This window comes from Mauremys mutica, chromosome 8, assembly GCF_020497125.1.
Source record: "Mauremys mutica isolate MM-2020 ecotype Southern chromosome 8, ASM2049712v1, whole genome shotgun sequence".
NCBI lineage: Eukaryota > Metazoa > Chordata > Testudines > Geoemydidae > Mauremys > Mauremys mutica.
In genome coordinates this window covers 106,307,203-106,319,449 of record NC_059079.1, presented here as the reverse complement: position 1 = coordinate 106,319,449, position 12,247 = coordinate 106,307,203, and the positions used below count along the sequence as shown (strand labels likewise).

Below are 12,247 nucleotides of genomic sequence, written 5' to 3'. Positions count from 1 at the left end.
TGGCACAAAACGGCATGGACAGCTATGAAAAATGGACCGTGGAATCTCAGTACTTAAATTCCAGGTGATATTTTTCATTTCTTATGTAAATAAAATCAAATAAAATTAAAAGCACCATTTGCAAAAGAACACAAAACGGAAAATGTTTCTGTGTTTGATCAAGCAAAATCCCTTTGCAGTTCTACCAAGAAAGCGAGTTAAAACAAAGAGAGCTGTTAAATAAAAGATCCAGGTACCAAAGAGCAAAATTTAATGAAAGCCGAAACTGTTAAATATGGATTCCTGTTGAGAAAAAATGTCAATGTCTTTAAGAGTTTTCCCATTATTCTATTTTTAAGAAAAGTGTAGTAAAAATACATATTACAAGTTAACATTTTTTCCCACGCTTTTGTCTCATTCCTTTTTTCACCCCTCCATTGATCAAAAGCATTCTAAGATTGAGTCTCCTGTCTTATTTTCACAGGCATTCAGTCCTATCACAGAAAGTTTGTTCCTACAGGGCCATCTAACTGGCTGTTTCAATTGTTGGACAGAGCTTCTTTGATTCCCTGCCACAAAGGCAGCGGGGTCTTTGAAGGTTGATGGGGCTTATTTCCAATTCCACAGAAAAGGGAATCTCTACAGCCTGCTCTCAGTGCAATTTCAGGTGGCGAAATAACTGGGTTATGAAAGGTCTTGGGACAAGAAAAGAATCAGGCAGCAGACTTTCCCAGAGGAGCTCTGGGACAGAGGCAGGAAAGCATCCTCGATGCCTGCTCCACTCCTGCACGTATACAGAACTGAAGTTAAAAAAATAGAGGTGGATAAAATAATAATAATAAGCGCAGAGGTGGTGCCCTTGAAGAGTTATTCTGAGTGGCTGATGAAAGTGCTTGTCTGGATGAAAGATGGAGACTACAAGGGTTTCCATTGGCAGGGAGAGAACACGCAAGGGCACAAGACATGCTGTGCCCTAGTTAGGATCCTTGAGTTTTTGACTTGCCAGTCTCACGAGGGTGACCCTAGGAAGAGCAGAGTCAGAGACAATAGATGGGTAGCAAACAGCTAAATGGTAAAGAACAGTTCAGAGCAGGTCAGTCATTAAAGGTTGCTGACATACAGCACCGCACCATGAATCATGCGCTCAAGAGAACTGGTTTGCAGCCAGTCGTGCTTATGAAAAACCACGCAGGGAAATCTTCACCACAGACCTGCTGAAGTTATTTGCCTGTCACTTTCTCATCAAACTCTCTCTCCTTCACCTGTCCTCCCCACGCCCCCAGTTTCTCCACTTGCCATGTTACAGTCTCTGTTACTTTACACATAAAGCAGCCCATGAGCCTCTGGTGGCAGCCCCTTGTCACTGTGCAGGGTTCGCACTGGCTTTTGGAAGAAGCTTCAACCTCTTAAAAAGTCTGAAGTGACTGTTCAGACCCAAGTGGTGGAAGTGTGGGGAGAGGAATGGGGTAGGAAGGGTCACTGTTTGACAGATCTCTCTCTCTAGAGGGTCCCCTTTAAATGATTTGCTTTTGGGGAGGCCCTCCCAGTCCCCAAATGAAAAGCGTTCTACTGTCCATGCTGGCAGCTTCACAAAATGAAAAATTTGAAGCAAAAATAAAAATAAAAAGATACATTTGGGCAACATTGCCAGCAGCTGGGCCCTCAGCTGCATATCTTGCACTGTGGATTTTGCCATTTCATTTCCAGTAGTAGCAACACTAGGTTTTGGATCATAGACAGACTTTTCTGTACCAAGCAGAGGAACCAGGTGGCCATCTGTGAGTTCCATTTGCTTGCTGAGGATGAATGGGCCAGAATCCACTGCCGTTGGTTTTGCCACCAGTGGGATGGGACAAGTGTTGATTTCTAAAGCTGAATTCAACTGGGCCCAACTTCGAGGAAGTATCACAGAAGCTTGTGAAGCTCTTGAGGGATGTCCTCCCCATTTGCTTGATTACGTGAGATCTTGGTTCTTCTCAGGAGGCTGGCTTGGCCAGTTAACCATGAAATGTCCCCTTTCATTCATAACTGGCCATAAGGGAATTTCACAGCCAAAAAGCAGGGATGTCCAGAGTGTAGATCCACCATTTCTAGCTCCATTTTACTTGTTAGCAGGCTGTCTGGTTGCTTTGTAGATGGTTTACTCTAGGCTCAGGGTGGTTCTGCCGTCAAAGAGAGCATGTACAGAAGCAAAGCAATGAAGAAATGGATGACAATTGCCCATAACCCCAGATAAGTTTGGTAGGGGGGTTGGACAGATGTTATATTTGCTTTATCTCTTCCATATGCAGCAGTCTGCCATGATCTTAGTCCACTGCTGACTTGTCCACTCTAGCCTGCCACATGTGGGGGTTCCCCCCTGCAGGGGCTGGTATGGATTCATACTCCAAGTTCAGAGCAGCTTTCCCTTGAACCACCATTAATCGTCTCTGGAATAGTTATGACATTGGCCTTGGGTTATGCCGACTCTTCCACCTCCAGTTACAACTTTCAGCCATTGTCTCCATCCAGCCACTCCCTACCCCCTTCTCTGCCAAAGTCAATTTCTGTTGCTGTTTCAGTCATTTTCTTGTCTCTAAAGTCCTTTTTCATATAGGGAGAATGGAGAGATCCCTCCACAGTAGTATCAGTCTTGTTACAACAACGCCGCCCCCACGGTGCTGAAGCAACAGACGGCAGAATCGTGATGAGTCACAGGGTTATATGCTGACACTCCCAGCGAATTAGGTTTGCCTTTTATTTTATTTTCCTTTCATTGTTAGTAGCTCAGACATTATGGTTTTCATCCCACACTAAACCTGATTAAAGGGTTGAGTGGGGAAGGGGGAGAGATGATGTCATCCTTCCTGACACCATGGGAATTGGTAAGAAAAAATATATATATTGCACACACAAAGACTTATTAACAACCAAGTTAAAACAAAATGGCACAGTCTTCCTCAGTGCTCCAGTGGTTCTGTATTCCAGGATGGTCCAGGAACCTACTGAATCTCATTACCCGTCTCCTTATCGCAGTACAGACTGCTATTGTTCTCCTGCCTGTGGATCTATCAGAAAACAACAAAGAAAATAGATTTGATTTCCTCGGGAAGATCCATCAAATTGTCCCTTTTGTCATTGTTGTTTTTCTTGCATTTGTTCAGTTTGGTTTTGGCACTGGAGGGGTGGGGCAGGCGAGACCCGGCTCTCACCCAGGTGATGCATCGTGGCCGATTATAATCCTGTAGCTCCCAGAGACATCCCAGTGCTGTGACTCATGCACGGAATCGCCTGCATGGATTTGGGGAAATCGTGGCTGACCACCCGTCCATTTTCTCCGCTGCCTCCTGCTGTAGCCGGCCTGGGAAGAGTTGCTGTCCTTATGGCTTCATTGATTGATTGCTGTGGGATCAAACAAAAACCCTTTTTAGGAGGGACGGGGGGGTCTCCCCCTGTCCTTAGCAATGTCTGGCAAGTTATAATATGAAATACTCTTGCTTCCTTTGTCTTTATCATCTTTCCTTCATTCCCTAACTCTTGCTTTTCTGCAGTTCTGTATTGCATCTATTTTAATTGCTTACACCTCTTCTAGGTTCCAAGTTAAATGACTCTAACACCTTGAGATACAGGGCACACATGTCATGTGCAGAAAGTACTCCACCTATAGACAGGGTAAGTTATTGAGCATTTAAATACATGGTGATCTCTAAGACCCTGATCTTACAAACACTTGGAATGAGTAAAGTTAAGCATATGCCTAAGGCTTTGTCTACACTGGCAAAATGAGATGTGCTAGGAAACCTAACCTAATTTTCCCAGTCTAGACAAAGTCTATGGTTGTCAACACTTGGAGATTTATTGAAATAGCTATTCTGGAACAGTTATTTTGGAATAAAGTTCGGTATTCGATTCAGCCATATTAGTGGCATATACAACACAACTCCTATGCTTCCTTTACCTTTCCTCAACTCTCATTGGTTCGGGCTTATTTTAAATCTCAGAGGGGAAAGAGGTATTACACATATTTGGCTGATTAAATGTGTAATCATCATTGGTGAAACATTAACATTGTTGAAATAGAAACATGTAAACTGAAGAAATGATCATGTATTATTTTTCAAATCCAGGTAAATTTTAGTGCTCATAGAAGTAAGACTCTCATAGGACCAGTCAGATGTAACCTAAATGTCATAATATCACCTTCTGACTGGCTTCCATGCTCACCGGAGTGGTCAAGGTGGAGGATACAGGGGACAGATTGTTTTCAGATGGCTCAATTAATGCCAAACTTTTACCCGTAAATGGTAATCCACCCCAATTCCCTTGCTTCTCATATGAATCAAGATGAATTCATTCCACAACACTCTCTGGTTGTTAAACTGGCATACCCAGAAGTCTCTAGTGTAATCCTATCTGCTCTCTGCCATGGCACTCGGAAAGGATAACAGTACCATGTGGGGGGAAGGGATAGTTTATTAAAAACTATGTCCCTGAGCCTCCAAATGTGCACATGCCCTTTGGAAGACTTGGGTGCACATCACAGTACATTTTCTGTGAAAATGGTGTTCACGGAGTTGATGGTACTCTGTTTTACCTGAGATTGTTGGATCTAGGAATTGGTCCAGCAATAAGATACAGCAAATGCTCTAAGCAGCAACCATTATTGCTTAAATATAAATAGTATTAGCACAGTAATACTTAATGGAATTACAGGGCCTGATTCACTACTGAATTACTCCATTTTTATGTCGATGCAACTCCATTCGTTTCTTTTGCATGGATTTACACCAGTGTGAAACTGAAGTAAATGCAGTCGTGCATTAGCCCAACAGACTGCAGCCTTGAAGAGCTAGTCTTTGTTCTTTGAAGCTTGACTGTAAGGAATTGAGATACGGTCCTATGGTCATTCATACTAGGGTTTTGCTTTGTTTTTGAGATCTGCATTTGCACTACACAACGGTGTAGATCTGATCTGACTGTCAAATAACTCATGTATTCGTATTAGTTAGCTCCCGTCATTCATTCTCATTCTTTCCTTTCTAAACACATCAACTAGCGTATTCACATCATCATCCCTATAACATGGGTTTCCACCCCTGGTCTGGGCTGCATCCGGCTTAGGAGCCTGGGTGGTGTCAGAGAGATGTAAAAGGCCTGGGAATGTGTTGCCACCTTCATCCGCTTTGTTTCACTTCTGGACTTGTAACAAAACTCGATTAAGGCAACCAGCATGGCTAGTCCGAGCCCTCCGATCAGGATATAGAAAACCCCGGCCACGTTGCTGAGGCTCAGCGCACTTGTTTTGTCCTGGAAAAGAAAGGAAAAGGGGACGGGACATGTGGGAGGGGGAACAGCCAAATGAATATGGGGTTGCTTTGTAAGAGGCACAGCACAATACAGTAACACTGGCAGGTCACCGTCTCCCTCTTTAAACACAGGCATGACATTTCTAAGAGCATTTTCAATTTTTGATTCAATTTCTTTTCAATCTAATGTTTCCCTCACACAAACGAATAAACATTTCTCCAGCAATACAGCTCGATGTAAAGGTTTGGGTTCTGCTTTTAAATCATCAAACTTAAACACTTATTGACCCTAAATCCCTAGTTTAAATGATTGGTTAAAAGAAAAAAAAATTCTCTGTGTTTGTGACATTTGCTTGTCCCCAATTTTGCTCCTGAAATTACCCATTATCTTGGAAATGCTTGTTCCTTTAGTCCTAGATTGTATCCCCCGCAACTTCTGTTGCTGAGCAACACGACAAGATGCCTTTATTTTTTTAATTTTTATTATTTCTCAGTACAATATTCAGGTGACACTGGAGATGAGTAGTCCTCAGATTTGAGTTTGATTTTTATTTCTAAAGCAATTATTGCATGTGTAACTGAGATGCATGTCTAACAACTATTTGATTCTGCATAAATAGGGTTATTGATTGCAATTACTCATATCTGATACTTGTATAATGATGTGACAGACACTGTCTAATTAATCCCCATGGCAACCCTGGTTAGGAGGCAATATCATATTGCCTCGTTTTACAGATGGGGAAACTGAGTCACACAGTGCTGGATTCAGCCCTAGTGTTAGCAGGTGCAGTCCCACTGAAGCAAACAGAATTGACTCCACTTGCACTGGGGCTGAATTTGGGCTGCAGAGGTTTACCCAGGCCACATAACAAGTCCCTAGCATTGAAGAATTCTTGAGTCCCCTGCTCATTTATCTAGACCACACTCCCTCCTTCGGTTAAAAGTGAAATAGACCTTTCTGCTAAGTGCTAATGACAGCTCTGTGAGATCAAATAGACACTTGCTCACTATTAAGGAATGCTGAGGGCAGGCCCATGGCATGGTATTTAGTGCTCCATGTGGGAGGTCAGGGCTAGACTGATGGTGCTTGGTAGGTCAGGCGTCCTGGGCTGAGTGCTCAGCCGCTGGACAGGAAGGGAGGGCTATGTGTTGCTCATCAGTGATACAGCCAGTTAAAGAGGAGCATTAATGAACTCTGGCACTAATTGCTGGGAGGAGCAGAGCTCTGCTTGCATGCAGTTTCCATCAGTTCTGCAGTTTCATGATGCTGAACTGACATTCTGACAACCATGGATCCTGTGAAACAAAACATTTGTTGTATTTCATGGACTATGCAGATTTCGGGAGGATTGGTTTGCTCATGTTCCTTGGGCAGGTCTTACTCTAAGCTGCAGCAGCAGCTCCTAAATCCTTGAAAAGTCCCTTCAGACAAAGGGGGAGGAATCTGTGGCCAGAAAGATACAAATGGGTATTTTCAGACAAGTGTTAAAATTACATGAGCACTAAAAAGACTTCCAGAATTTAATAATTTGGTGGCCACACAGGCGATTCTTGGGTCAAAGATATTTTTAGAAGAAAACTGGCCTTTTATTTCAATATGAACATTTTCCATGAGAACTTCTGTTCCTTGTGAAATATTCTGTTTTATTTGACAGACTAGAATAAAGGAATAAATACATTCAGTTTTCAAAAAAGTGAGGAAAATTTGGTTGCTGGCTGGTTTTGGCTTCAAAAAGCAGTTTTTGTTTGGTTTTGTTGAAAAACTGGAAACAGTTTCATGAAAAATTTCAGGAAAAAAATAACTTTTTTTGGTTTTGTTTTTAAGTTATTCACAGGAAATACTTGCAAGGTACTGACCAGCTCTACTCTGCTGGGCTGTTCAGTAAACAGGATCCCTTTTTCTAATGTCCTCTTAGAGCATCATGGGGCTCCCTTTGGAACATGCACTACAGCAGTGGTTCTCAAACTTGGGCTGCTGCTTGTTCAGGGAAAGCCCCTGGCAGGCCAGACTGGTTTGTTTACCTGCCGCGTCCACAGGTTCGGCCGATCACGGCTCCCACTGGCCGCGGTTTGTTGCTCCAGGCCAATGGGAGCTGTGGGAAGTGGTGCGACCCAAAGGATGTGCTGGCTGCCTCTTCCCATTGCCCCCATTGGCTTGGAGTGGCGAGCCGCGGCCAGTGGGAGCCGCGATCGGCCGAACCTGCAGACACGGCAGGTAAACAAACCGGCCTCGCCCGCCAGGGGCTTTCCCTGACCAAGCGGCGGCCCAAGTTTGAGAACCACTGCAGTACTGCACATACTGTGGGGCACTGATGTAACTTCCCACACCGGATTCCTTTAGCCTGAAGATGGAAGTGCTACTCTGTTAGAGTAACAGCTGCCAACTGTGCATATAATCTGGGTGGATGGAAAAGTCTTTAACTTTGATTTCTTTCCCCTCTCAATTAACCCAGGTCTCAAGAGCCTTGAAAGCAGGATCACCACTGTGCAGTGTACTTTCCGGCCACACACTATTGAGATCTCATCTACCTCAGGTGTTTAAGCATGAAGACTACCTGCTCCAGAAGCTCATCACAAGACATGTTGCTTCCATCTCTTGCATAGCCTTTGCCATGTCAGTCAGGTTATTATCTAGCCCATTCTTTCAACTATGCTCTCTCTAACAGAAGATGATTTGCAGGTCCTCTTAGCTTTTTGGGTGTGCAACATCTCCTCCTCTTCCTGGAATCTCTGTCTCTGCAGCTGCTACATCTGCAGGAATCATTCTGTGGTCTGTCTTTATATGTTTTCTCCCAGTCTTGACTGTGTTTTGTTGCAGGACGTTTTCTCTGAAGATTGCTTAGAATCAAATTTAAGAGCCACTTGAAGTCTTCAAGGCGGTTTTAGCAGATATTTGGCAGGGCAGGCCAGTAGCTACCAAGAAACAGGGTTAGGCCTGTCCTGTAACATACCTCTCCAAAGGCATATTCTAAAGGGACTGAGGGACTGAGAAGACCCTAAGTGGGTTACTCAACTTTTTGCTGTCCTTGTCATTCTGGGCTGCCATGTCTTGCCACAGTATCCTCCCATATCCTTTCCATCTTAGTTGTCGTATTCACATGGGAGGAGTCTTTCCACTGGCTTTAATGGGAGTGGGATCTGGCAGATAGGCAATCAGGTTCCTATTTACAGATTTCTCTGTCTGACTTATGCTAGCTATGAATCTTTTGGTCTGGTTTAATCTTTTGGTCTGGTCTAGTCCTGATGGCATTATACTGCCAGGCTCCAAGCTGGGCAGACAAAGATGGCAGACCCACCACAGCCACTTTGCTGTTCAAATCTCTCACAGTGTGTTACTGTTCCAGCTGCTGCTTTTTTCTCCTGCGTCATTTTACCCCTGAAAATTGAATGAATTGAAAGTCGTCACTCCTTCCTCGTCCCTGACAGCTGGAGAAGTCTGGTGACTGAACCCCTTCAGCTGGGGAGAGCAGCTGCAAAGCCCAGGGGTATCTGCCTAAATTTCACTACTGCCACCATAGTAACATAGTCCCAAAACAGCAGCATTAAGAATCCAAGGGACAAGCCTGGCTGCAGCTGAGCTGTGAGGAACACTGAACTCACACAGCATGAGCTTATCTCAAAAAGTCTGTTGTCGGATCCTGGGTTAGAAATGAAATTGCTCCAATGGTGGCTGTCAGCTTCTTTTCTTTTACTCCCTTTCTTTCCTCCGCAGGAAGGATTGAGTTTCTAATCAGAAAGCCGTTCTCTAGCACGTGACCATTGTCTTGCAGCGGCAATTCCTTCCCAGTGGATAAGAAGTACCCGGCTCACTGAGGTGCTGAGAGGGCTAGGAAACAGTGCCTGCCTTACCATGTTTTTTTCTGCTGTTTCAAAGCTGGATCCTCACTTAATAACACGACTAATAATAAAAAGAAATGTACCCAACCCACACTAACTGCCAGTGAGAACCCAGCCCCCTCGCTGAACCCCTAGTCTTCACCATTTGGGCTTTGTGACACCACTCCAGAGCAGATGCTCTCCCAAGGAGTCTGCCCATCATGTAGCCAGCTTGTTAGTGGGAGTGTAAATGTCACAGCTTGTCTCCTGCAGAGGCAGAGAGTAACAATGGGGGGAAGATTGGCAGGTGAAAAGAGAAAGAAAAGCCCGCTGTTCAGAAAGCGCGGCATCATCACCATGGCAACCAGGCACCTTCCAGTCTGTTCCTTTCAACCAGTGCCACTTGTCATTATTTATTCTGCTCTCCTGAAAGCCTTTCAGGCACAATTTCCCTGGATTCCCAGCAGGGGCGCTCCCCTCTCTTCACCTGCACAGCCAGATCCCATTCAGAGCAAACAGTGACCTTAAGACAAGTAGTCAGGGCCCTCCCGGCCCACTGAGAATGTGAACGGGTCCTTTGAGCAAGATGGCTGCATTAGCCACCAGGCTTCCCAGGACCCAGCAGAGGTCAGCGACCTTTAGACCAAACACCAGTCTGCCTTCTCCCAGGAGACCTTTTAAAGCCCAGCATTGAAACACTTAGCTTTCTCCCTGTTGGCTTTGAGCACCAGTGGGGGACTGTGAGGGGAGGATTTGTACATGACGGATAGTGGACAGAATTATGTGAAGAAAAGGAAACCAAGAAAAGGTTTCCTGAGGTGAAAGGCCACCATTGGCTTGAGATCTAGCCAATTAAAAAAAAAAGGGGTAAAAGTGGTTTCAGCAGCTACCCCTGCCCGAATCCCCCTATTTGTTTTGATAGTTTTGCAATCACAGGCCCAAGCCTGGTATCTGCATGTGTGTGGGCAAACCCCTGCGCCTGTGCACAGCCTCACTGTCCTTGATGAAGTTCCCTGCGGGTGCAGGGAGCTGTCCGTATGGGGGTAACTGCAAGATGGATCTGCACTGGCCTGCTTTTAAATTTGCTCCTGTCTTCTCAGCTGCCTTGTGGAAGACCTGCCCGAACAGCAGGGCAATCTGATTGACTACATGGGCAAACAGTGAAACTAACTATACACACAGTGCTCTCAAAGGCACAAAGTAACCCAACTCTAATCTCTGTCACTCACACTAATCCTAGAGGATAGCTGGAACAGCAGTAGGTAAAAAGTTTTCAGAGAGAGTTGTGTTTTTTAAACTGACTGCCTCTTCCAAATGTTTTTTCAAGGGAATATGTTGTTCCTTTGGTTACAAAAGAGAGACAGGGACTTCAGCTATAGTGGGAGAGTCAGGGTGGAAGTCAAAGTTTATCTGGAAGAGAACTCCCCCAAGTCCAGGGGCTGTTCTGATTCATCCCTTCATAGGGGTATGGGTCTGCTGCAATGTTGGGATATCAGATCCAAACTTTTGGAAAGGTTATGGATGTTTGTATCTGGAGTTCGGGTCAGCCCTCACCCCAGGAATAACACATTTGTTGGGTTTCTATAGGGATCACTGGAAATGAAATGGAAACTGGGGAGTAGGGAGGTAGTTGCCAAGTTTAGAAATGAGATATAGAGGCATCACCTACAGACAGAGAATCACAGAATCATAGGACTGGCAGGGTCCTTGAGAGGTCATCTAGCATGATGACCAATGTAGCCAATCATATAACATCTCCTGAAACCAGTCTCCATAAGCCAGAGAAATTTTTGCCATTTAAAAATGCTCTGAAGGCACTAAAGATTTTACATATTCCAAGTTCTCCCTGACTATTAGCCTTGGGTATAATTCCCAAAATCCAGTTTTCAGTGACCTGCAACATTATTCTTTAGTACTAACATCCTTTAGAAACAAAAACTTTCTAACTGCAAACCAAGTTCAGGTGAAAACATGTGGAGACATGGGATGGTCTTGCCATGTCCTGGGGTGTATGGGGAATGGCCTCTGATCCCTTCTGCTTTACTCTGAGTCCTGGAATCTCAGACACATATGCTCCCTATCCCACGTGTTCCACAGCCTTCTCTCCAGCAAGGTCAGTTCGATGCACAAGCACTACCCGTGACAGCTTGAGGCCCCAAATGGTGCTCAACTCACAGTCTGGCCTCGTCTCTTCCTCTAGCAGTAGGAATGGGAACTTGCCCCTCCACCACCTTGGGCTCTGTGTATGTTTGAGGGTCTCACAAATCCTAAATCCCAGGCTGCTCTTTGAATGTAGCCAATCAATGACTATAACACGAATTACACCGAGTGTGCGGATATGAGGATTATAGCTAAGGGTGCGCTATAATTCCTGTAGCTAGGTATGCATTTCCTAACAGTCTGATGAGCTAAGCCAGAGGAGAGAATGCAAACAATCCCACATTCTGACGTTCTTTGGGATCTATTATTTAGAATTGGGTTTCATTGTTGTTGTTTGCCAGTGTGGCCCTTTTGAAGATGGGGAATGGGGGCATATCAAAGGGCTGTATTCACAAGAGGAATGGCTGCACAAAGCACGCAGCACACGCGAGCTGTGGGCTTGTTCAGTTCTCCTACAAAGAGGAGAGCAGGTGTGTTGATTTTAATGCTGATTAAATGTATTATTAATTATTATTATTATGTATTGTTTATTGTTAATTCTGGAGACATTATGCTTGGGACTCAGCAAGGAGCAGAAGAGATGGCCCCTTCCTGTAGTAGTTTATAATATTCACTTTAATCTTTCTCTGATTATTCCTAAGAAACACATGTGGAGTTAAGACCTGTGACCATAGATTTTTACACATGGAGTTTCAAGCAACTGTCATGACTTTAGGCTCCAATCCCATTCATTTCATACGTGATTCACGTGTGGCTTTTAAAAGTACATATAAATAACACATGATCTACATCATTGAGGTCATATGATCCACATAAACCCAAGTGTCCCAAACCTTTCATTTGATTTTTTGTTGGTTATTCTATTGTGTGGAATGAAGCACTAGACCTGAAATTTCTTTCAGAATATTTACAAAGGCACAGTACTGTAGGGATTCTGAGCCCCACTGCTTATTTTCTTTTTAAACAGGATCTGTTTCACATCCATTTCCTTTCGGGCATTTTAT

General features: G+C 44.3%; 1 protein-coding gene across 2 annotated transcripts in view; it reads right to left on the bottom strand.

The window, feature by feature from the left end:
• Positions 1 to 290: 290 nt before the first annotated feature.
• Positions 291 to 12,247, bottom strand: part of GRIA1 (glutamate ionotropic receptor AMPA type subunit 1) — a 160,790-nt gene continuing 148,833 nt past the window's right edge. For both annotated transcript variants that reach the window (XM_045028034.1, XM_045028033.1), the window contains exons 15-16: positions 5,131 to 5,265; positions 291 to 3,381 (exon numbers count right to left, since the gene is read on the bottom strand). In XM_045028034.1, the coding sequence (XP_044883969.1) occupies positions 3,193 to 3,381; positions 5,131 to 5,265 (324 nt within the window). In that variant the 3' untranslated portion in view covers positions 291 to 3,192. The remainder of the gene's footprint in view (positions 3,382 to 5,130; positions 5,266 to 12,247) is intronic.